Source organism: Anastrepha obliqua, chromosome 1 (assembly GCF_027943255.1).
Source record: "Anastrepha obliqua isolate idAnaObli1 chromosome 1, idAnaObli1_1.0, whole genome shotgun sequence".
Taxonomy (NCBI): domain Eukaryota; kingdom Metazoa; phylum Arthropoda; class Insecta; order Diptera; family Tephritidae; genus Anastrepha; species Anastrepha obliqua.
This window is the reverse complement of record NC_072892.1, coordinates 62,830,239-62,856,033: the sequence shown is the minus strand read 5'-3', so window position 1 is coordinate 62,856,033 and position 25,795 is coordinate 62,830,239. Positions and strand designations below refer to the sequence as shown.

The 25,795-nt window shown below is 41.7% G+C and overlaps 2 protein-coding genes across 2 annotated transcripts; both read right to left on the bottom strand.

The window, feature by feature from the left end:
- Positions 1-670: 670 nt before the first annotated feature.
- Positions 671-7,006, bottom strand: LOC129253275 (uncharacterized). Its single transcript, XM_054891581.1, has 2 exons — positions 5,269-7,006; positions 671-858 (listed from the first exon to the last, which is right to left on the bottom strand). The coding sequence occupies exons 1-2, from the start codon at positions 7,004-7,006 to the stop codon at positions 671-673; spliced, it is 1,926 nt and encodes a 641-aa protein (XP_054747556.1).
- Positions 7,007-18,085: 11,079 nt separating this feature from the next.
- Positions 18,086-19,654, bottom strand: LOC129253268 (uncharacterized). The gene has a single exon (XM_054891573.1). The coding sequence runs from the start codon at positions 19,652-19,654 to the stop codon at positions 18,086-18,088; it is 1,569 nt and encodes a 522-aa protein (XP_054747548.1).
- Between the last annotated feature and the right edge of the window lie 6,141 nt (positions 19,655-25,795).

Sequence of the window (25,795 nt, the reverse complement as noted above, 5' to 3'; positions counted from 1 at the left end):
CCAGACTATGTAAGTAAAGACGCTGATCCCTCTGAGACTATAATCACCAAAGTTTCCCAAATGTGTGACATTGCTGATGAGCTGGTTATTCTCGCAAGAAAAGCAAAACCAAATTTCTTTGGATTAAAGACCGACGGCGCGGCCCCCGTAGCCGAATGGGTTGATGCGTGACTAGCTTTTGGAATTCACAGAGAGAACGTAGGTTCGAATCTCGGTGAAACACGCACACCACAAATAGGAGCAGGAGCTTGACCAAACACCCAAAAAGGGCGTACGCGCCAATTATATATATATACTAGCAAACCCCGCCCGCTTCGCTGGGCACACTAAAATAGAATAGATATGGTTTATTGTTTTTTGTTTTTCTATTTGTTTTTGAGTAAATATATAATGCTGTTGGCTTCCCAACACGTGAACAGCCAACGTATAGTTGACCATGGGTGAATACTGGTTCTTCTAAATTCATCCCGCATATTTCTAAAGTTTGCCCTTGTGATTTATTGATAGTTATTGCAAATGCTAATCGAATGGGCAGTTGCAAACGCTTGAATTCAAATGGCAATTCAGGTGGAATCATTGGAATTCTCGGTATTAGAACGTCTTCATTCTTGTTAAAATAGTTGATTCGATAACATTATTCATCAATCGTTTGACTACAAGTCTAGTTACGTTACATAGCAGCTTTGTTCAAATTGATGTCTCTGGGACGATTTGATCTGGACGGTGCCATTCGTTGCCGATTCGCTTCATTTTCTTCTTGACGTTCTTCTGATGTCCCGTTATTCCGAGCATTTCTCATGCGCCTATTATTATTTGCCGAGCGACTAATATGAATACGCGATTGTCTTGGCATTTGTACTGTAATAAACATTATTGTAATTATGGTATTCTGAAATTTTGTGGACTATTTTTTTTTTGTTTTTTTATTTTTTTTTATATTTTTTTTTATCATTTGATTCACTCATGGTGCATCGTAGTTTATCGCATATGAACCGAAAAAAATAAATCCACTAAATTTGATGAAAACTTACATTAATTAATTCCAATTTACCACGTGAAAATTCCTAAATGTATAAGAAAAATATAAGCACGTGAGCGATTGTTAATTGAAAAAATAATAAATTTCTTTTTTCTTTTTGACGATTGTTTCTTAGTTATTCATTTGCGTCGATTTGAAATTTAAAAAAAATCTTCTTTCTTCATGATCATCAAGTGTTAACAATGTGTGTAAGTTTGGTTTAATTCGGCGCAAAGACACGGCGGGTCCACGTTTTGGCATATATCTCGAGACCCTAGTCATCAATAGGTATGAAAATTACCCCGTATTAAAGCACTTATCGACAGCTTTCATTTGATGCCCATATTGTACATACACAACCAAAGGTTACCCGGGTCCACGTTTTGACCTATATCTCGAGACCCTAGTCATGGAGCGGCATGAAAAATACTCTGAACTAAAGCATTCACCAACAGCTTCCATCTGATATCCATATTATACAAACACATTCTAGGGTCCACGTTTTGGTCTTTATCTCGAGACCCTAGTCACGGAGCGGCATGAAAAATACTCTGAACTAAAGCATTCACCAACAGCTTCCATTTGATATCCATATTGTACAAACACATTCTAGGCTCCCCGTTTTGGTCTCTACATCGAGACCCTAGTCACGGAACGGCATGAAAAATACTCTGAACTAAAGCATTCACCAACAGCTTCCATCTGATATCCATATTGTACAAACACATTCTAGGGTCCACGTGTTGGTCTCTATCTCGAGACCCTAGTCACGGAGCGGCATGAAAAATACTCTGAACTAAAGCATTCACCAACAGCTTCCATTTGATACCCATATTGTACATACACATCCGAAGGTTACTCGGGTCCACGTTTTGACCTATATCTCGAGCCCTATCCACCAATAGGTATCCAAACTATACGTAAACCTACTTAACAATGTGTGTAAGTTTGGTTTAAATCGGTGCAAAGACACGGCCGGTTAGCGAACACACACAAAAAGTTGAGTTTATTTTATATATAAGATAAAGACCGACGAAATCTATAAGAAATACCTTGCAAGACTTAACATCCTGAGTAAAGCACCAGGCCTTGGACTTGGCGTCGACTAATTCTCAGTAGAATGGTGATACAACGATGGCTATACAATACCGTGTGCAAGATGCAAAGAGAGCATATTTGCCCATATAACTGTTAGAAAACAAGTTCATGAATAGAAAAACGAAAATTAAAATATATAAAACACTGATTCTGTAGTAACGTAAGGATGCGAAGTGTGGACGCTGAAAGTGGATACAATTAAACATATTGGAAAGAAGAATACTAAGACCAGTACGAGAAGAAAAAGCTCTCTATCGCATCAGATATAACAGCGAGCCAGATGAATTCTGGTTCCATATGTAGAAGTCCATGCAAGTGTAGAAAGTCACTGATCACCATTCACAAGGCATGCAGCGGAAGAGTCCAGTACTTTAATGGGGAAGGTGTATCTACCCGGCTGGTTGATTTTCTCGTAAGGCAAAGGCTGACATCACTGACAAAGAAAAATATACGCCCTTGTGACGTCTACTACAGCTGCCAGGTAAAAGTATGATGACATGATTTCGAGATTGTAAGACACTCCGTTTATTTAGGAAACCGCGTTAACTCCGAAAAAAATATCAGCCTTGAAATCCAACGGAGAATCTCGCTTTGAACTAAGTAGACAATTGAGTAGTAAAGTCCTCTCTCGACTAATAAAACCAACACTATACAGGGTTCTCATCATGCCCGTATGGCGCAGTAGCTGGCACATTGACAACATCCGGTGGAGCGTCACTTAGAGTGTTTGAGAGAAAATTTCTGCGGAAGATTTTTGTTGCGTAAACATTTATCGCGCCAATCAAGATGGTTAGACGCCAATGACGACGATCTAAGAAGCATAAGAGCGACCAATTATCATAGCATGCATGGAAGAGGAAGGTAAGGCTCACAACGAGTTGTAGTGTTACATATGATGGTGATGATACTATGGAAGATAGTCTCGAGATTTTGGGTAAAATTATAAGATCCATAGCCAGAATAACTCCTTATAGCATACTGCATTTGAAGAACAATTCAAGGAAATGCTTTCCATATTTTAATAATTTTTACTCTTTTGTATATCTTCAGCATACGTGGTGAAGTGGGGAAACCGCTTCGTCTCTTTAATAAAAGTTTTAATATTGATGCAACATCGCCAGGCATCCACAAAAGTAAGAGTCTAACCAGCTATTAATGTTCTGGCAAGATCGAGACAGTGACAGACGAAGTATTCAACGCTCTCCACCTTATTCTTGCAGCTCCAACAGAAGCCCTAAGGGGGGACCCACATACGCTTTCCATGTGTTTCCATCAGGTAATGCCAAGTGATGAATAAACTACTGGAAAGTCAGTCTAGATTGAATATGGACTTAACTCTGTAATTATACCTTCTATGCTAAACCTGTCTAGTGTGGTCCCCCTCTCTCTGTGTGGTCCCCCTATTTGGCTTCCGCGATGCGGTTCGCACTGATCCCGAGCTTATATATATATATATATATATACAACCCTTTTGGGTGTTTGCCCGAGCTCCTCTTCCTATTTATGCGTATTGATATTATTCCACAAATGGAGGAACCTACAGTTTCAAGCCGACTCCGAACGGCAAATATTTTTTTATGGGGAGTTTTTTCATGGCAGAAATACACTCGGAGGTTTGCCATTGTCTGCCGAGGGGCGACCGCTATTCTTCATTTTGGTCTTTCACCGAGATTCGAACTTACGTTCTCTCTGAATTTCGAATGTTAGTCACGAACCACTTCATTCGGCTACGGTGGCCGCCAGAGTTTCCTTTGGTATAAAGAACGCCCACATACTACGCAGAATTCACTATATTCAATATCAGTTCGTTTCCTATGCAGCTCATCAGTGACACTATTTCCAGGAATATATCTATTTCCATGGCCTCAGACAACGTTCATGATACTTTAGAAAAAGTTCTACATTCGATTACTATTTTGGATGAAGTGCGTGAAACAATAAAGCATTTCTTCTACGAAAAAGCTTCTCATGAAAAATATCTGCCATTCAGAGTCGGCTTAAAACTGCAGTTCCATCGATTTGTGGAACAACATGCCACGCACGCCACAAATAGGACCAACACCTAACATATTATTTATTTTGTTCCCGTTTTTAACCTGACATTTAGCTATTTTATGGTAGCTTGACTGCCAAAGCTGATGGTGAATCAATGATGATCAGTTAAGTTGCGAGAGACGAGTACCTGCCCAAAAATGCAGCTCCGCTATAGAACTACTTCTACGAATAAATGATAAGGTTCGAATACTAGTAATAAAAATCATTAATGGCTATAAGCAAGATCCGTTTCCACACCCCGGACAAGTCGTCAAGGACATCAATTGAGAATTAGATAGCCCTCGAAGAAACCGTTGTCGCGTACATATATAGACGAGGGGAATGAACAAAATATTTTTTAGTTATTTTACGGCAGTCTCAACGTCATGACCATCCGAAAACCATAGTCTCCGTAACTCTTATTTTAAATTTAAAAAAAGTCAAAACCACAGCCTCTATGAGCGCCTGGAACATTTCTATAAAAGCTGCCCAGCCACAACATACAAATTGTGCTTGCCGACTTCAATGTCAAGGGTATCCAAGTTACACAGCGAAATCTTTGCTGCCGGCATAAGGCTGATCGTCTTCGCTGAGGACTGAAACGTGGTAGTCTGAAGCAATAGATTCCATAACAAAGGAATTAATTCAGCTACATGGCCTGCCCCTGATTGACAACCGTGAAACCTCACTCATATTGAGAAAGATGGAAGACACGTTTTCAGTGCTTTAGCTGTACATGCAACCCAAGGACCCAACATCGACTCGAATCATTACCTTGTTGCAGCCAAAATTCGCACACGCCTCTGTACAGCAAGTGCAAGCCCAATCGGCTGCGACGGTCGTTTTTTGTTTTGCACCGTTTAATTCCATTCTTTAAATATAAAATTTTAAATTCATGTAAATAAATGACCATTGAATGAAAACCCAATGAATTTTTAAATTTGCCAATAGATGATTTATTACCAAGATTTATAGGACGAGTTTTCATCGCATATAAGGATTGATTTATTTTTGTTTAAGGTATAAATAAAAGTTCGATATTGGGATGAGAAATTTATGAATTCTTTCCCAAAATACTTCTAACACAAAACAAAAAATGCTTAAAGTAATCAATGCACTCATTGCCATCAGCACAATACGCAAGTCCTCCAATTTCATTGGCTCGAAACCAGGCTGCTTATTCTCATCTTCTAAGTAAATAAAATCCATTGCTAAAAATTCCCAAAAAGCTTGACGCCTCCAATGACCTATCAATCCAACTTCATGTAGTCGTAATATAAAAACATTTAAGCGTTCCTCGTGAAGAGAGTTCTCGGGTAACATCAAAATCATCGGATGACTTTTACCAAAACAAATATCTGAAAGGCGAAACAATGGTCGGGAGAAATACTTTTGTCGCTCGTCGTAGATGGCCCACATGTCGGTGACCGTGAATGCATAACGTGGATTCAGTGAATCCCGCATCGATTGGAATTCATTAAAATCATAGATAAAAGTAAACTTTTCAAAGTATTTAGTGAATTCGAATGATTTCTGAAGAAAAGAAATCTCAACGCTGCTAGCAGTTACCGTAATTCCACGATTTAGTAAATCGTCCATGGTTTTCATTGGTGCGGTAAGAGGTACATCTACAATGAAACTCTGCAAGTAAGCGCCATAAGCGGTTCCAATGATGATGCCTGCCAACGAAATGGTCAAATGAATGACACTCTGCCCGGCTGAGTTGCTTTCGCTCACCCAAAATGAAGCGCCCATTAAACCCTGAAGCACATTAAAGAAATAATCGATGATTGGCAATTGCTTTTGTTGGGAACTTCGCCAACGATATGAGAAAGCCCAAACGCAAGATATAAATATTGCAGTACCACAGAACAAAATCATAGCCGATGTTTTCACTATGATATAATAGAAAGTAGATTTCGGCAATGGCTGTTCAACTGGCACCATTAGACACCAATCCGTAAGTTCAAACACAATCGATAAACTAATGTTAAACTCGACAGCTTCGATTTGTACTATTGCGCCTATATTGACAATCTCACTCTGGAGGAAGTGAATAACGTCAGCAAGGCTTGTAAGTTTCTTATTTAGTGAAGCGACCGGATACTCCTTTGTGGCATTGCAATGATTTGCATACTCAGTTAAAGATCGACCCAAGAAACCACTGAGTGTTTGGGTGCCGTCCTTGCTTTCATAGTAATAAATTTGCGGATACAAAGTACGTTCGACCATACGCAGCGGATAGCCGTACATGTTTTGTAGATGATCAATAAATATTTTTCTATAATACACCGGAAAGGTCTCTTTGAGAACCTTCTCTGCAGGGAATAAACGCAGAGCCCAATAGTTTCGCTCCACTACAGTCATAAGTGGTTGCAAAGCAATCACATTCGTAGCATGATGCTTCACACACATTCTGAAGATTCTGGTCACATACGCTTCGCTAGCGGAATCGTCGAACAGAAGGATGAGACGACTTTGTGTGTTGCGCCAAAGACGCTGCCACAGCGACGCCAACAGATGATCATCAAATTCAGAATGCTGATTTAGTTTAGCGATGGTCAGCAACTCGGCATTGAACATTTTCTTATAACATTCGACGGGAGATGCCGAGTCAAAGTGCAGCAATGGTTGTGGCAGTTCCCTAGCAAGCGCGCTTAGTATAATCGAGGACTGCAGAACGTTAGCTGAGTCGAGGGTAGTCTCATTTTCGTAGCTCGTGTAGAGCACAGTGTCCACCCGGCGTTCCAAGGATGTAGCAATCACAATATCTGTCAGCGTCTGGATAAACTCTTGGCCGATTACTGATAATCCAATCAAATTGAGTATAGTTGTGATGTTACTGAATCTCTGCATATTTGTTTGCTTAATTTTGTTAATTCGATTTCTTCTAACTCTCGCTATTGCTTTGGTCAAACTAGAAAATGCATTAAACGTTTGTGATATTTATAGACTCGAGTGGAATCGTGTGTGTGAATGTGTGTATGTACGCGACTGCTTGCGGCAAGTACATTTTTCAATTAATGGAATGCAGTTAACCCCTAGGTTCCCACTCTACCGGATATTGTTCAACTATTATATAGCAAGAGATAACAACTTTTTTTGTAATTATAATATTAATACATTTTCGTTATTATTGTTATGGCGGCTACATAAAATATTCGCCTTGAATAGTTGTTGCCTATGACTCCTCGCAAAATAACTTGAAATCAACCTTTGGGCTTTTAGATAGCATCTATTTCTGAAACATAGGATGTGCAAACTACTTAATATAGGACGAATGGTGTACCAATTACACTTACTTCGATTTCAACTTCTTTTGATGCTGTTTCGGACTAAATTTGAAATTCAGTACCGGCAACTAGCAACGCAAATGAAAGACGTCTTCAAGTACGACCAACTATAGATTAAGCACCAACCAACCAAGAAAGTAATATCTGGGAACTTTACAGGTGCGAAATGGGCTAGTGTAGTTTACTTCTCTAGGGACTGATCAGTTTCAACCAATCTCCCATTTCCCAGGTTTAAAATCCAAAATGGGCAAAAATAGGCATACCGAACGGATACTTTCCACGACACCTTCAATGCCGTGGAAATTCAAATTTTAAGTGAATGCGCCAGTTGACGGCTCTCACAATTTTCAAGAATTTTCTCTGATACCGTGTTCCCTTTGCACTGAAGGTATAGTTCATTAAATCTACCGCCAAAATCCTTGACGACTTCGGGTGAATTCGAAACGAATTTGTAAAGCTTACATTCAGCATTTTTGTGAATATCGTGACCGTCTCTTGGCACGCTGATGGCTTTTTCGCTATCCTAGAGGGTATCAGCAAAGTCATCGACGTAATGATGGTCAGTGATAACTTTGACAGCAAGCAAATTGTGTTCTTTGTGGTCCAACGCCTTAGTATTTTTAACGAAATGGACTGTGCTGAATAAACAACACGCTTCAAAGGTCATCTCTGTCATATCATGTAAAGCGCAGTAAGAGCGCTTCAACTTTTTTTGACTGACTTTTTTAACTATTTTTTTTTTTGGGCATAGCCTTAGAGTAACTGCATAATGTGCCGACTCCAGGCGCCTTGTAGGTGTGAACTTCGACACTACCTCCTCCAGGAAAGTAGCGTTCGTTAGAGGTATGCTTTTTCCTCCCCTTTTGATTGTAAAAGTATTGTAAGATTGTAAGTGAACGTAGCAAATTGGAAATTTTTTACAACTTTTCCCCTCTGTCACATTTGGCGTATCTCGTACCTGCTTTATTTGACTAAGTACCAGTTTTTCTAGTCGTCCGAGACGAAATCAAAGCTGTTCCATCACGCCGCTGACATTACTCACTTCGCTGAATTAATACCGCCCGACTCTGATTGTTTTCAGAGCTTGAGTATCCAGAAAACTCGAATAAATCACGAATATGCCTAGGTGTTAACATCATCATACTTTACCGAGGAATCATCTTAGCTGCTGTTGCGGTGAGGTGTGATGCAGCGACGCGGGCATTGATTGACGTCACTCTATATCTCCCTTCAGTTGGTTTTACAGCTTGGTAATCTGTCGTTGTAAGGCAAATATAGAGTAATTGTGTATGGCGAACATTGGCTCGTATGTGCCAGGTAGCGGGACAATGGCTCATGGTGAAAAGGTTTTTAGAGCAGACCGTTATTACGCTCTCAGCGAATTTGACAAAATCAGCTGATAGGCCAGCGTCACTTGGTATGTGTTTACAAAAACCGAAACTGATATTATGTTTGTGATCTATGAAAAAAATTAACCAATGGCACCTCGTCGCCGTCTGAACAACGACTGATTGGACGAGTGTGTGAATGTATGGGAAAGGATCGTGCAAATTTCGGTTGACGATAAGATCGTGTTAGTGATATACGAAAACAAACCAACACAATTTTTGCTCATGTGGCTTCATTGCTTTCTCAATAACGGTCGATTGGACGAGTGTGTGAATGCATGTGAAATGGTGGAGAGTAATTCGGCTCAATCTTTCAAGTGACGTGGCAGCCGAAGTTCCCCTCACAATTTTCTTTTTCACCATAGTTAAAAAGCAAACCTGGTAAATCTATCATCCATGATAACGGCTTTCAATGGAATATACACACTGTAAGGGATAGGGTTCGATACTGCAGGCGCAAATGACAATAGCGTTAGGATGCTGAAAATAATTTACTTATAAGCGTCCGTATTTGGTGACACTCCGTTGTTTTCTTTTTTTTTCTTATCATGTTGGTCTCCATGCAGCGGGGATGGGACTTAAATAGTGGCTAAATTTTATTTATGAATTAAACCCACCATGAAGTAAAAGGAAAGCTCCATATGGGGATCGGTTGACCACCTATTCGCGGAACGGCGTGTGCGGTGTTCATCCAATTATCTATACGGAGAGTACCGTACCAACTCATTCCCAAGTCAAGGTGTACTTGGAATCGTGCCGAGGGTTCAACGGTGCAGAGAATTAAAACATGTGCATCACGAACGGAGCTTCCCTCTCCAATACCTGGCCGCCTTCGAGAGTAGCTGTGGTCTTACCGCGGTAAGGAGGGCTGCCGCGGGGGACCCCATTACTTCCCCTTAATACTCGTGGAGCTTGACGCTGTCAGGCGAAGCGACCGTAAGAACCAGATGATGAATACACAATGCAGCGCTGCGACACAATACCATTCTCCGAGGCTGACAAGGTAAAATACCAACAGGTGGTAAAGGAGTATGTAGACTTCATATCCAAAAACCTAAAGCGGACAACAATAAAAAAGGCGATGCGACGAAGAGAAACTGGTCACAGGACGTGATAGATCAGTCACGGAAAAGACCTAAGGTGTCCAACAGCATCGAAGAAACAAAACAACGACCATTCAGTGAGGTGGTTAAGGGTAACCTCCTCTACGCACTGATCGACGAGATAACCTATAGCGGCAAAGTAGTCTTGCAGAAATGGGGGCAAGTGGAGTCCAAACTGTACAAGCTCGTGCTAGACAAGCATGTAGTTGGAGCACCGGGAGGAGCTCTCTCCCTTCCTTCGATTCTGCAGGAGCAGCATGTCTTTGGTTCTGCAGACTTACGATGAGTGCCTGCCAATACTCAAAAAAAAAGACAACAAAATGCGGTTTGGTCTAAGAAAGGTCAAACTGGAAATTTTCAAACCAGACAGCAATGAAAATGAGGATGAACTAGATGAGTTCGACAGCAATATACAGCTAGAAAAGCTAGAAACACTCTACCTAGCTGAAGACGACAACAAACCCGATGCCTAAGGTCATACAGGTGATCTGCAGCACTCGAAATGGGCTAGAGAGAACTGGGATATTTTCCTCAGGGAAGGGGACATCGACATCGGATTTATACATCAACCCTGATGTTAAAGGGTTTCAGGACAACAACAACTCCCACATATTCTACAATAAAGCAGACGGTAAGTGCCGATCATGCATAGTCCCTAAAAAAGCCTTAAAAGCTCTTCTGTGATCTAGTTTTAGTACTCCCGACTTTACTGTGGTAAAGATGGAGCTGCGGAAATCGACAATATACTTGGCATCGGTGTATATGTCACATTATAAACCGGTGCCGCCAGACGAAGTGGCTCGATTCCCATCAACACTAAACAACACAGATAAACTGTTGATAGGCTGCGGCCCGAAAACCAGAAACGAGCTCTGGAGCATTTCAGAGACGGATGAAAGAGGTGTGTCACTTTTTGAATTCCTATTAAATAGCAACCTCGACATATGTACTGTAGGGACCACCCCAACCTTCCCCTTTCCGAGCTCGGCAAATTTTCCAGGCTGGGAACAGGTCTTAGACGTTACCCTACCCACAAACAATAATTACCAAATAGGTATCCGACAAGAAATACTTTTCAGACCATAGTTGGATTCTCTTCGATATCAACCTCAAGGCTGAGAAACCGTAGAGTAACTCTCTCTAAACTTCAACATATAAATAAAACTAAAACGTCAAGTGAACACTTAGATGAGAGAGTAAGAGCTTTCAAAGTTTCGTTTTCAATCAAAGAGTCAGGAACAGAGGCTTGGAGAGATTTTTGTAGTTCCACCGAATCAACCGAAGACACGGTCAGGCTAGGTAAGCTTTTATCCAAAGAACACTCCTGCCCTTCCTTCTTGAAGAAAGATAACGGAGAATGGACAAAATCCTGGGCCGACATACTCAACTATCTTATAAATACTCATTTCCCAGGTAACACAGACGATATTGAGAACAGTAGTAACAGTGTTCAAACATCTAACCTATCATCTATCTTACAATCAACCACATCATAGCCCAAGGCAGAATTCTATGGGTGATGAAAAACTTTGAACCATACAAAGCAGCCGCCCAAACAATTCTCACTAGTCGCTTGTCTCGACGATGTTAGCACAAGATCCATAATAAAGGTTCTTAATATATTAAGCACAGACATAGGTCTTAACGAATGGATAGGGAACATGCTTAAAACTAGAATAATCATCGGTGAGGTAGGCAGCAGCACGGTAAAACGCTCTGTCAACAGGGGAACCCCTCAGGGAGGAGTCTTTTACCCTCTGCTGTGGTTACTAGTTGTCAACTATTAGAGTAGTGGCGTTCGCGGACGACATAGTGCTTATGGTTTCAGGTTTATGGAAGGAGCTCTGGTATTACTCAGCAATTGGGCACCGGACTGTGGTTTAAGTGTAAACCCGAGAAAAACTGAACTGATGCTATTCACTAAGCAAACCAAGGTAGTAAACTTTAATCCGCCAAAACTAAACGGCGTTAATCTAACGCTAACCCAACAGGCAAATACCTAGGTGTTATCCTAGACCCCAAACTCAGCTGGAAGTCCAACATAGAGTACAGTTTACCCTGTAAGCGAATATAGCACTTTACATGTGTAAGAGAATGTTAGGTCAAAAAGGGGGTCCGCAACCAAACCTATCCAATTGGTCCTACACAGCCATTGTAAGGCCAATATTAACATATGCGGCACTAGTTTGGTGGACTATAAGAGAAAAGAAATACAAAAAAATAAGCTGAACAAAATCCAAAGAACAGCGTCCATCTTAACTACAAGAGCACTTAGAACCAGTCCTACTGAAGCGCTAAATATACTAACTCATCTTGTACCATTAGATTTACTCATTAAAATAATTGCTACTTGCAGAGCGGTGAGATTAAGAGACATAGGAAGCTGGACAACAAGGTCGTACGGTCACTGTAAAACCCTTCTACAGGGACCCACGGTGCTCAAACGCAGATCGGACTACACAGTCCCCGACCTTAACTTCAAGAAAGCTTTACGGTACGTTATCCACCGAGAGCCGAAAGGAGCAAAGGGAAGGTGATTGGAGAATCGATATCGAAATCTATACCGACGATTCTAAGATGAACTGTGGTGTGGGAGCTGGCTTCCATTCAGAGCCACTCAGCCTATCTCAGTCAATTCGTCTTCCTGACTATGTCGGCGTGTTCCAAGCAGAACTTTTAGCGATCAGAGTAGCATGCGCATCACTAAAACTCTACAAGGAAGTTTGTGCAAGAGTAGCTATCTTCTCCGACGTCAAGCAGCCATATATAAAGGCCTTAGACTCCAACTCCACTTCATCCAAACTAGTCTTACAGTGTAGAGTGGAGCTGGAATTGCTCAGTCATTGTCTTGAAATTACTCTGATATGAGTTCCCGGTCATAGGAACAACAGGGTAATGAGATAGCGGATCAGTTAGCAAGGAAAGGTTCGACAATAGACTTAGCAGAGGCGGAGGCAGTATTCACACCACTGAACACAATAAAAGTATCCATTGCTTCACACTATCATGATTTTGCCGAAAGAAGATGGGCACGACTCCACTCCTTCGGTAAGTCGTTGCAACAGCAAATAAAGGAGATCTCAGACATCGAGATAAATGCTTCGCTGTTATACATGGCCCCACGAAATGGATCTGACTTGGAAACAAACAAAAAAACACAAAAACGACATCTCACGAGACAGTGGTAGTAAAACGGTACTGGTTTTTATTAGGATTTTTATTTAATTAGGATTATTTCAGTGGAAATATTCAATTACTCCAACAACAACAACAACACCGGACGGCGGAGACAGCTTGATGGTTGGCGAAGAATCGGACTCACCCGTCACATACAGCCGAAATATATCTATAAGGCATGGCTGGTGCCTGCATTAGCGTCTGAGTATTGAAGGGACTAACGTAATGGCGGGCGCTTAACCACAAACCATCGCGATGCATCGTCGAGCTAGACAGAAGTGGAATATACCCGTCGGGTAGCAGGCTAGACGGCACTGCCAGAGTGTAACCGTATAACCCGGAAAGTTTGTGATAATTGGCGTTATAGTGGTCGAAGTAGGACAATTTACTTTAAAATATTACTCACAAGATAAGCATCAACGGCAGTCAAAGGGTTAAGTCCACAATTTTGTTAAACGCATTTATTTGGTGTATCATTAAAGACATTAGTATAATTCTAATATTTTGTATTCCATTTTAATTTAAGCGTATCAAGCCGATTCATATGTATATAAGCCGTAATGGATTAGTTTGGCTTAGCGTAAATTAAATTTTCCATAAATCGAATCGGTATTGAAATCTCTTGAATTTTCAAAGCACTTTAGGTGAACTTCATTTCATTAATGTCAATATTAATATTCACTAATGGGATTATGATTTCGTTGCTCGAGAACTGTTTTTAGTAAAATTCACTTATTTTGGTGGGTGAATTTAAAAAGAGACATGTGCAGGAATGTTTAGTATCATGCGGGGATACTAATGTCGGGGTTAATTCTGAATAGGTAGGAGTTTAAACTGCTACAATATCTGGAGCGTAATTATGCCAAGATAACGCTGGTCTCACGAGACAGCTGAAACTCTTCGCCTGCGAGAGGTGGGGGTTGGACAGCTATGACGACATTCGAGAGTTTAGGAAAGAGGTCAGGAGTTTCGAAAAAGAAGCGAAAAAGGCTGGGAAGGTAGTCGTTTACTTCGAAACACAAGCTTTCTATGCCATTGACAGATGTCATTATCGAGTAATCGTCAGAATAAGAAATCAGCGAAACTTCCTTTAGTTATTGAGGAAGCTTCGAAATTTTGAAAAGTTGAAAATTAAAAATGAGACAACCCACCCCTGGCACTCCTTGCATTATCTTTCTCTTGTTGGATTTTTAATGTCGATATATTTATTTCATATTTCACGGACCACCTCTTCAGTTCCAGCGGGAGGTTGGACTGTTGCAAGTCATTGAGTACCGCAGAATGTCTAACTGTATCGAACGCTAACAAGGACAGTCCTCTCGCAGTGCCAGTTTTGGCAATACCGAGTGTTGATAGCGGTAATTAACATAATGGCACTGGTCTAATTCTTCTTTTTGATAGGCGCCATAATCGCTTACGCGATTTTGGCCGAGTTTAACAAAGCGCGCCAGTCGTTTCTTTCGTGTGCTAACCGGCGCCAGTTGGAAACACCAAGCAAAGCCAAGTCCTTCTCCACCTGATCCTACCACCATAGAGGAGGTCATCCTCTATCTCTGCTATCATCAGCTGGTACCGCATCGCTGCATCTTTATTCGCTGCACTATGTCTATGTAGTCATAAAACTCATACAGCTCTTTGTTCCATCGCCTAAGATACTCGCCGTTACCAACGTGCAGAGGTCCAAACATCTTCCGCAGAATCTTTCTTTCAAACACTCTAAGGGACGCCTATCGGATATTGACATCATCCAAGCTTCTGCGCCATACGATAGGACGGGCTTGATGAGAACCCTGCATAGTGTTAGTTTTGTTCGTCGAGAGAGGACTTTTCTACTTAATTATCTACATAGTCCAAAGTAGCTCTTGTTGGCAAGAGCAATTCTCCGTTGGATTTCAAGGCTGGCATTGTTGTCGGTGTTAATGCTGGTTCTAAATAATCGAAGCCTCTAAAAATCTCGAAATGATAACTGCCAACAGTGGCGTAGGTGTCGATATGAAAGTGCTCAAACTATTTTTTTATGACAGGACCATTCACTTTGCTGGATAAAGTCCAATTTGGAAAAAGGTAGAACTAATAAGTGGTTCTGGTCACTTAACGGAAATAATGTTTACGTGTAGCTGGGGTCAAGTGTTATGTAAAGAGCGGGAGTAGGAGGGCCTCAGTTGTCTTCACTATTGGGGAAAAAAGAGTTACCAGTCGATAAGACTCCCTTTAGTTGTAGTGTTTCCAAGATTTCAATAGTGGGACCACTCTCGTCGATTTACTGGCTAGAATAGCTCACACATCGCTTCGGGTCTGACGAAACTCAACCCCTGTTGGTATACCAGTTAACGAATCTCCAAATTAAGATCCTTTATTAAAGAATCCTTTGGATCGACCTGACGTAGTTAGTCGCGCTCCTATCCTAAAACGGCTGCTTCCGCTGAGAAATTGGGATGTTTGTCACGGACTTTTCGAACAGGAATGAAGCGAGCCGCGCGTTCCTCTAACTTTATTGTATTATATGTTTTTTTTTGTTATGTTTTATAAACACTGTCTCGCACTCTATGAGAAGAGCGGCGAAGGTGTCCGCGAAGACGACCTAATCATCTTAATTAAAGTTAATATAGGTGCAATGATTCGCGGAAGGCAACGCAGTCACTTGTCTCATCTCCAATTGTACATGGGACAGAGCTTTTGGATAAGATCAAGAGGGTTGAGGTGCTTGATGGCTAGCTTCGGCTGATGGCGAGAGAAACATGTGGCCCAACAACGTGTGGACCACTCCCTGTGGGTCTTAAAACCTAAGCACGTATTAAAATGGCACCACCAAAATTACACTAATTACATGCAAGTTAAGCTCAATGGCAGCCCTTAAAAAAAAGTATAAGGAATAGCTTTGCTGCACAGAGCCGCTCCAGGGGCGATAGGTGAGGGATGAGGTTCAGCGCACTAGACAGAGCTAGTTTACGGGGGTGACAATCCTGCTATGGAAATGTCCTTGGAGACCGTTTGCTCGTGGATGGTGCCTCATTTTGTCAGCCACGTCCAATCCATATCCAATCCAAAATTAGGCAATAATGCCCTTAAGTATCCAGGACGACTTCATGGCTAAACTTACCGGTGACTTTTTGGCTATTATCTTTTTAAACAGTTGGTGTAAACAGCTGACGCACCCTTCGTGTTTTGTTTCACTGTCAAACATCTTCAGTTTGGTCTATAATTTAACCATGAATCGTCTTACAAACGAACAACGCTTGCAAATAATTGAATTTTATTATAAAAGTGCGTGTTCTGTTAAGAAAGTTTATCGCGCGCTTCTTCCATTTTATGGTCAGTTTAATCGACCCACTGAAGCGGCTATTCGAGCTATTGTGACTAAATTTAGAACCAAATTTACATTATTGGACATCAAACCACGCTTACGTAGAGTGCGAACTGAAGAAAATATCGCAGCTGTATCGGCCAGTGTTAATGATGACCATCAATTATCGATTCGTCGCCGTTCGCAGCAATTGGGCCTCTATTACTCAACAACGTCGAAAATTTTGCGAAAGGATTTTGGTGTGAAGCCTTTCGAAACACAGCTGGCGCAAGAATTGAAGCCGAACGGCCTACCGCAACGCAGAATTTTTGGTGAATGGGCTCTTGGAAAGTTGGCCGAAGATCCACTTTTTTATCGAAAAATTGTGTTCAGCAACGAAGCTCATTTTTGGATCAATGTGTACGTAAATAAGCAGAATTGTCGATTTTGGAGTGAAGCGCTACCGTGAAATGATATCCAACTTTTTTTTTGCCCAAAATGCAAGAGCTTGACTTGCATGACATGTGGTTTCAGCAAGACGATGCCACATGTCACACAGCACGCGTAACAATGGACTTGTTGGGAGGCGAGTTCGGTGAACATTTTATTTCACGTTCGGGACCTGTCAATTGGCCACCCAGATCGTGCGATATAGCGCCTTTAGATTATTTTTTGTGGGGCTATGTTAAAGCTCTGCTTGAATTAACGCATTGGAAGACAACATTAAAGCATTTATATGTGAGATATCGGCCGAAACATTGGAAGGAGTATGCCAAAATTGGACTAAGCGGATGGACCATTTGAAGCGCAGTCGCGGTCAACATTTGCATGAAATAATCTTCAAACATTAAATTGTGTGGACTGTACTATCGATTCAAATAACAATTTCATGGATTTCACTGAATTTTACGTGTGTTTTTTTGAAAAACCTTTCCTAGAGCTCTTTAAAAATCACCCTTTAGTTTCTTTATTAAAGTAGCTCATTCAACTATCTACAGAAGAATTAACATTTTTTTAATACTGGATTAAGAATTACGCTCAAAAATATATGTCACATTAACCGCCTTAGCGATTGACATAATGTAGCGTGCATCTTATTTTGATATTCCAAATATGATGACTTAAAAAGGTATGGTAACTCCAGTTGTAGATACAACCTTCTTTTGACAGAAATACTTTCAGTTTCCCAACGCCAGTAAATGTTCGATTTCGATAAGAAAAACCTTTCCGGTCAGTTGCTGTGTGCTCCCAGTTGGTTTCGCTACGACTGTCGTTTTTGTTTTGTTTAATTTCATGTAGGTAAATGACCACGGAATAAGAAAAAAAGAATTCTTAATTTTTAAGCAGATGTTTTATTACCAAGATATAGGTGCCGAGTTTTTAATCGGATAGCTACCATTAAAGTCTGATTTATTTTCGTTTTAGATATAAATAAAAGTTCGATGATGGTATGAGAAATTTTTGAATTCTTTTCCAAAATACTTCTAACACAAAACAAAAAATGCTTAAAGTAATCAATGCACTCATTGCCATCAGCACAATACGCAAGTCCTCCAATTCCATTGGCTCGAAACCAGGCTGCTTATTCTCATCTTTTAAGTAAATAAAATCCATTGCTAAAAATTCCAAAAAAGTATTACGCCACCAGTGGCCTATCAACCCAAATTCATGTAATCGTAATATAAAAATATTTAAGCGTTCCTGGTGCAGAGATTCTCTTGCAAGGTCAAAATCATCGGATGACTTTTACCAAGACAAATATCTGACAGACGGAACAGTGGTCGGGAGAAATACTTTTGTCGCTCGTCGTAGATGGCCCACATGTCGGTGACCGTAAATGCATAACGTGGATTCAGTGAATCCCGCATCGATTGGAATTCATTAAAATCATAGATAAAAGTAAACTTTTCAAAGTATTTAGTGAATTCGAATGATTTCTGAAGAAAAGAAATCTCAACGCTGCTAGCAGTTACCGTAATTCCACGATTTAGTAAATCGTCCATGGTTTTCATTGGTGCGGCAAGAGGTACATCTACAATGAAACTCTGCAAGTAAGCGCCATAAGCGGTTCCAATGATGATGCCTGCCGACGAAATGGTCAAATGAATGACACTCTGCACGGCTGAGTTGCTTTCGCTTATCCAAAATGAAGCGCCCATTAAGCCCTGAAGCACATTAAAGAAATAATCGATGATTGACAATTGCTTTTGTTGGGAACTTCGCCAACGATATGTGAAAGCCCAAAAGCAAGATATAAATATTGCAGTACCACAGAACAAAATCACAGCCGATTTTTTCACTATGATATAATAGAAAGTAGATTTCGGCAATGGCTGTTCAACTGGCACCATTAGACACCAATCGGTAAGTTCAAACACAATCGATAAACTAATGTTAAGCTCGACAGCTTCGATTGGTACTATTGAGCCTATATTGACAATCTCACTTTGGAGGAAGTGAACAAAGTCAGCAAAGCTTGTAAAATTCTTATGTACTGAAGCGAGCGGATACTCCTTTGTGGCATTGCAATGACTTGCATACTCAGTTAAAGATCGACCCAAGAAACCACTGAGTGTTTGGGTGCCGTCCTTGCTTTCATAGTAATAAATTTGCGGATACCAAGTATTATCGATAATGCTCAGAGGATGGCCGTACATGTTTTGAAGATGATCAATAAATATTTTTCTATAATACAACGGAAAGGTCTCTTTGATAACCTTCTCTGCAGGGAATAAACGCAGAGCCCAATAGTTTCGCTCCACTACAGTCATAAGTGGTTGCAAAGCAATCACATTCGTAGCATGATGCTTCACACACATTCTGAAGATTCTGGTCACATACGCTTCGCTAGCGGAATCGTCGAACAGAAGGATGAGACGACTTTGTGTGTTGCGCCAAAGACGCTGCCACAGCGACGCCAACAGATGATCATCAAATTCAGAGTGCTGATTTAGTTTAGCGATGGTCAGCAACTCGGCATTGAACATTTTCTTATAACATTCGACGGGAGATGCGGAGTCAAAGTGCAGCAATGGTTGTGGCAGTTCCCTAGCAAGCGCGCTTAGTATAATCGAGGACTGCAGAACGTTAGCTGAGTCGAGGGTAGTCTCATTTTCGTAGCTCGTGTAGAGTACAGTGTCCACCCGGCGTTCCAAGGATGTAGCAATCACAATATCTGTCAGCGTCTGGATAAACTCTTGGCCGATTACTGATAACCCAATCAAATTGAGTATAGTCGTGATGTTACTGAATCTCTGCATATTTGTTTGCTTAATTTTGTTAATTCGATTTCTTCTAACTCTCGCTATTGCTTTGGTCAAACTAGAAAATGCATTAAACGTTTGTGATATTTATAGACTCGAGTGGAATCGATGTGTTGAATGTGTGTATATACCCGACAGCTTGCGGCAAGTACATTTTTCAATAAATGGAATGCAGTTAACCCCTAGGTTCCCACTGTGCCGGAAATTTCTGAACTATTATATAGGAAGAGATAAAAACTTTTTTTATAATTATTAATACATTGTTGTTATTGTTATTGCGACTGCATGAAATATTCGCCTTGAATAGTTGTTGTTTACGACTCCTCGCAAAAGTACTTTAAACTAACCTTTGGGCTTACAGATAGCATTTATTTCTGAAACATAGGACGTACAAAAATACTTACGATAGAACAATGGGCTATTTCGGACCAAATTTGAAATTCAGTGCCGACAACTAGCAACGCAAATAAAAGGCGTATTCAAGATTGTGCAACTGTAGATGAATCACCAACCCACCAAGGATGTGGGGCCTGTGAACTTCACAGGTAATCTCTTTGACTAACTGTTGCCGAAATAAGTTCCAAGTTCTATTTACTTCACTGGCGGCTGACTAGTTCCAACCAATTTCCCACTTCCCAGTATTGAAATCCGAAATGGTCAAACATAGGCATGCCGAACGGATACTTTCCACGACACCTTCAATGCCGTGGAAATTCAAATTTTAAGTGAATGCGCCAGTTGACGGCTCTCACAATTTTCAAGAATTTTCTCTGATACCGTGTTCCCTTTGCACTGAAGGTATAGTTCATTAAATCTACCGCCAAAATCCTTGACGACTTCGGGTGAATTCGAAACGAATTTGTAAAGCTTACATTCGGCATTTTTGTGAATATCGTGACCGTCTCTTGGCACGCTGATGGCTTTTTCGCTATCTTAGTCAGTAAAGTCAGTAAAGTCAGTATCTATCAGTAAAGTCATCGACGTAATAATAGTCAGTGATAATTTTGACAGCAAACAAATTGTGTTCTTTGTGATCCAACGCCTTAGTATTTTTAACGAAATAGACTGTGCTGGATAAACAACACGCTTCAAAGGTCATTTCTGTCATTTCGCATATTTTGGGAAGTCTCGCTGTGGATATCGTTGGCCCCATTTGTCGTCAGGTCGAATGACAATTTGATGGATAATTTCTTTTATATCCGCGTAGACTCCTACTGAACTCTGTCGAAAAGAAAATAGCACTGATGCTAGGGGCCGACACTGCTGAAGACTCTTTAGAAGGCAGAAGTTTAGTGCTACTCCCTTAAGTGTTCTGGTGATTTCGAAAAATAAGGCGTATCTTTCTCGACTTGTTTTGGGCTACTGCAATAAAATGCGGCAAATAGCGTTTCCTCGAACTTCTCATATCGAGAGGTTCTGTTAACAACGTTCGTCCGGATGATGTTATTTTATGAAGCAAAAAACTCTAGATTCCTTTTCACCTTCCGTTCTACACCAATCAGCACGATTCCGTTGGCCTTCCAAAGCAGCCCTGCCTGAAACCGATTGCGAGCTTTCTTAGTAGTCTCTTTTAGAATTCGTCGCTTTGGCGCCATGCAATAATTTAGGGATCGCAGACATCTGTCCATCGGACATGTGTTGCGGCGCCGACATTCGCGAGTAGTTCGACTTCAGCGAGTCTTAACTCTTAGCTTTATTCGACTTCCCGAAAGTGGAAGCATCTTTGAGATGTTGACATTAAAAGGCACTATTTTCATCTCGCCATTATAAGCATTTGGCTTGCTCATCAGTTGCGGCACACAATACCTCGTGATGTTTCGTATCTTGATCCTCGAGCTCCATGATATCTGAATATAGTTTGACACATCGGTCAACTATGAAAGTAGTGTTCGTTGAAGGTATGCTTTTTCCCCCCCTTTTGATTGTAACAGTATTGTAAGATTGTAAGTGAAGGTAGCAAATTGGAAACTTTTCACAATTTTTCCCCTCTGTCACATTTGGCGTATCTCGTACCTGCTTTATTTGACTAAGTACCAGTTTTTCTAGTCGTCCGAGACGAAATCAAAGCTGTTCCATCACGCCGCTGACATTACTCACTTGGCTGAATTAATACCGCCTTGGCGGCATCTCGTGTATCGCCTCTGAGGCATTCTCTTCGACTTTGATTGTTTTCAGAGCTTGAGTATCCAGAAAACTCGAATAAATCACGAACATGCCTAGGTGTTAACATCATCACACTTTACCGAGGAATCATCTTAGCTGCTGTTGCGATGAGGTGTGATGCAGCGGAGCGGGCATTGCCTGACGTCACTCTATAACTCCCGTCAAATGTGTTTGCAGCTCGGTAATCTGTTGTTGTAAGGCAAATAGAGAGTAATTGTGTATGGCGAATATTGGCTCGTATGTGCCCAGTGGCGGGACAATGGCTCATGGTGAAAAGATTTTTAGAGGTAAGCTATTCAGCAGACCGTTGTTACGCTCTCAGTGAGTTTGACAAAATCAGAGGGTAGGCCAGCGTCACTTGTGTTCACAAAAAAACTGATATTGTGTTGGTGATATACGAAAAACCTCAACCAATTTCACTTCGTTGCCGTCTAACTGATTGGACGAGTGTGTGAATGCATGTGAAATGATCGTTCAAATTTCGGTTGGCGATAAGATCGTGCTAGTGATATACGAAATCAAAGGAACACAATTTTCGCTCATGTGGCTTCGTTGCTATCTCAAGTGTGTGAATGCATGTGAAATGGTGGAGCATTATTCGGCTCAATCTTTCAAGTAACGTGGCAGCCGAAGTTCCACTCACACTTTTCTTTTTAATCCTTTACAACGGCTTCACCACTCCGGTCTTAAAACCTTCTGTAAGCCGCCGAACTTTCTGGTAGAATTTTCGGGCGTTGTTCCTGTTGGCCAGCATCTCAAGCTCCTCGCACTCACCTATTTCGGCCTTTCGTTTCTTCTCTCGGATAATACGTCTCTCTTCCTTTTTCAGCTCTCTGTAGTGATCCTACATGGCTCGCGTTACGCCCGATCGCAGCGTGGTTCTATAGGCGGCATCCTTTCTTTCTGCGGCAGCATGACATTCCTCGACGTACCTGTTTTTTCGGGCTCGCCGGAATCCGATTTCTTCTTCGGCGGCGGTACGTAGGGAACGAGAAATGTTGCTCCATTGCTCGTGCATGCCGGTTTGTTGGGCAGTGCTCTCTGAGAGCAGGAGTGAGAGTCGAGTGGCGAATCTTCTGGGTGTCTGTTGTGATTGTGGCTTTTCGATGTCGAACATTCTTTGCGTAGGTAGATGTACGTTTTCAGATACACAGAGGCATGTGCGCAGTTTGGCTGCATCAAGGTAATGATCGGAGTCGATGTTTGGTCCTCGGATCGTACGTGCATCTAATACACTAGCAGCGTGTCTTCCATCTATCACAACATGGTCGATCTGGTTTCACGTTTTTCGATCAGGGGACAGCCAGGTAGCTTGGTGTATTTTCTAATACTAGAATCTGGTGCTGAAGACTACCATATTTCGGGCCCCGGCGAAGTCGATCAGCCTCTGTCCGTTACCGGATGTTTCGTTGTGCAGTCTGAATTTTCCGACTGTGGGACCAAAAATTCCCTCCTTGTCCACCCTGGCGTTGAAGTCGCCAAGCACGATTTTTATGTCGTGGCGGGGGCAGCGTTCATAGGAACGTTCCAAGCGCTCATAGAAGGTATCTTTGGTCGCATCGTCCTTCTCTTCCGTCGGGGCGTGGGCGCAAATAGGCGAGATATTGAAAAATCGCGCTTTGAACGACAGTACTTGGCGACAAAGTCTCTGTCTCGCCTTTTAAGTGGCGGGTCCCAAGCCCAGCGCATAATTAGCTATCCTTGGCCTTCTTACAATAGCTCACTCCCGAACGGGTGTTCGGAAGCTACCCACAGGATACGTGGGCTAATCCCGGAAGTTGTGAGCTGCTTGAACCATATGCAGAAAAATCGTCCTGGTCACTCCGAACTGAATGGCGATCAGTAACTTTCTCCACTTGCGTTGACTTCTACACATGGACCACATTACTTCTCCTTAATACTTTTAGGTTGTGGAGTTTGTCGCACGAATACACAAGATAAAAATAATAAATTCGTACAGCGCTGCGACACAATACTGACACTGCTGGCTTCCATCCAACATACGGCTGAGTCAGGGAAGTGCCAGCCGTAGCACACCTCTCCAAGCAAGCAGGCAACAGCAACCAACAACTTCGCAAAAGGCGGCAGACGGCACTCAGAGAGAGAGTCAGGCCACAAGAAAACCCAAGTCAGAGGGTGCCCTCGCTATACGAAGGCCAGGTTCATTCTAAGCAACATTGCTAAGGATGAACTCGCTGGGGCGTCTGACAAGGTAAAATACCAACAGCAAATAGCGGCAAAGTAGTCCTGCACAAATGAGGGCAAGTGGAGGCCAAAGTGTACAAGCTCGTGCTAGACAAGCATGTAGTTGGAGCACTGGGCGGAGCTCTCTCCCTTCCTTCGATTCTGCAGGAGTACTTCGGGGCTTTAGGGTAATCAAGTGCGACGACGACTGGTCAAGGGTTGTCCTAGAAAAGTGCGTTGTCTGATCAGCAACTCACTGGAAGGCTTAAAGGTCAAGCTTATTCCGGCCAAGGACATACCTCGCCCTCCTCGCGCTCGCATTTCGCTACCGGTGATGGACTTAAGCGGCGCAGATGTGCTGAAATACCTAAAGTCACACAACCCTGCGGTGCCGATGGACGATTGGGCAATCATGAAGGCAGAAAACCCGTTCTGAAGGTAAACGATGAGTGCCTGCCAATACTCAAAAAATCTGTAAACAAAATGCGGTTTGGTCTAAGAAAGGCCAAACTGGAAATTTTCAAAGCAAACAGCAATGAAAATGAGGATGAACTAGATGAGTTCGACAGCAATATACAGCTATAAAAGCTAGAAACGCTCTACCTAGCTGAAGACGACAACAAACCCGATGCCTAAAGTAATACAGGTGAATCTGAAGCACTCGAAATGGGCTACAGAGAGCTTGGATGTTTTCCTCAGGGAAGGGAACATCGACATCGGATTTATATATCAACCCTGATGTTAAAGGGTTCCAGGACAACAACAACTTAAACATATGCTACAATAAAGCAGATGGTAAGTGCCGATCATGCATAATCCCCAAAAAAGACTTAAAAACGTAAAGATGGAGCTGCGGAAATCGACAATATACCTGGCATCGGTGTATATGTCACATGATAAACCGGTGCCGCCAGACGAAGTGGCTCGATTCTCATCAACACTAAACAACACAGATAAACTGTTGATAGGCTGCGGCCCGAACGCCAGAAACGAGCTCTGGAGCAGTTTAGAGACGAATGGAAAAGGTGTGTCACTGTTTGAATTTCTATTAAATAGCAACCTCGACATATGTACAGTAGGGATCACCCCAACCTTCAGCTTTCCGAGCTCGGCAAATTTTCCAGGCTGGGAAGAGGTCTTAGACGTTACCCTACCCACAAACATTAATTCCCAAATAGTCACAAATTGGAAGGTATCCGACAAGAAATCCTTTTCGGACCGTAGTTGGATTCTCTTCGATATCAACCTCAAGGTTGAGAAACCTTAGAGTAACTCTCTCTAAACTTCAACTTATAAATAAAACTATAACGTCAAGTGAACACAAAGTTTCGTTTTCAATCAAAGAGTCAGGGACAGAGGCTTGGAGAGATTTTTGTAGTTCCACCGAATCAACCGAAGACACGGTCAGACTAGGTAAGCTTTTATCCAAAGAACACTCCTGCCCTTCCTTCTTGAAGAAAGATAACGGAGAATGGACAAAATCCTGGGCCGACATACTCAACTATCTTATAAATACTCATTTCCCAGGTAACACAGACGATATTGAGAACAGTAGTAACAGTGTTCAAACATCTAACCTATCATCTATCTTACAATCAACCCAGCCCAAGGCAGAATTCTATGGGTGATGAAGAATTTGAACCATACAAAGCAGCCGCCCAAACAATTCTCACTAGTCGCTTGTCTCGACGATGTTAGCACAAGATCCATAATAAAGGTTCTTAATATATTAAGCACAGACATAGGTCTTAACGAATGGATAGGGAACATGCTTAAAACTAGAATAATCAT

Coding starts and splice junctions, on each gene's coding strand:
- LOC129253268 (XM_054891573.1), bottom strand. CDS start 19,654: ATGCAGAGATTCAGTAACATCACGACTATACTCAATTTGATTGGGTTA.
- LOC129253275 (XM_054891581.1), bottom strand. CDS start 7,006: ATGCAGAGATTCAGTAACATCACAACTATACTCAATTTGATTGGATTA. Junction 859..5,268: donor TATTGTGCTGATGGCAATGA/GTGCATTGATTA, acceptor TGTTTATTACAG/TACAAATGCCAAGACAATCG.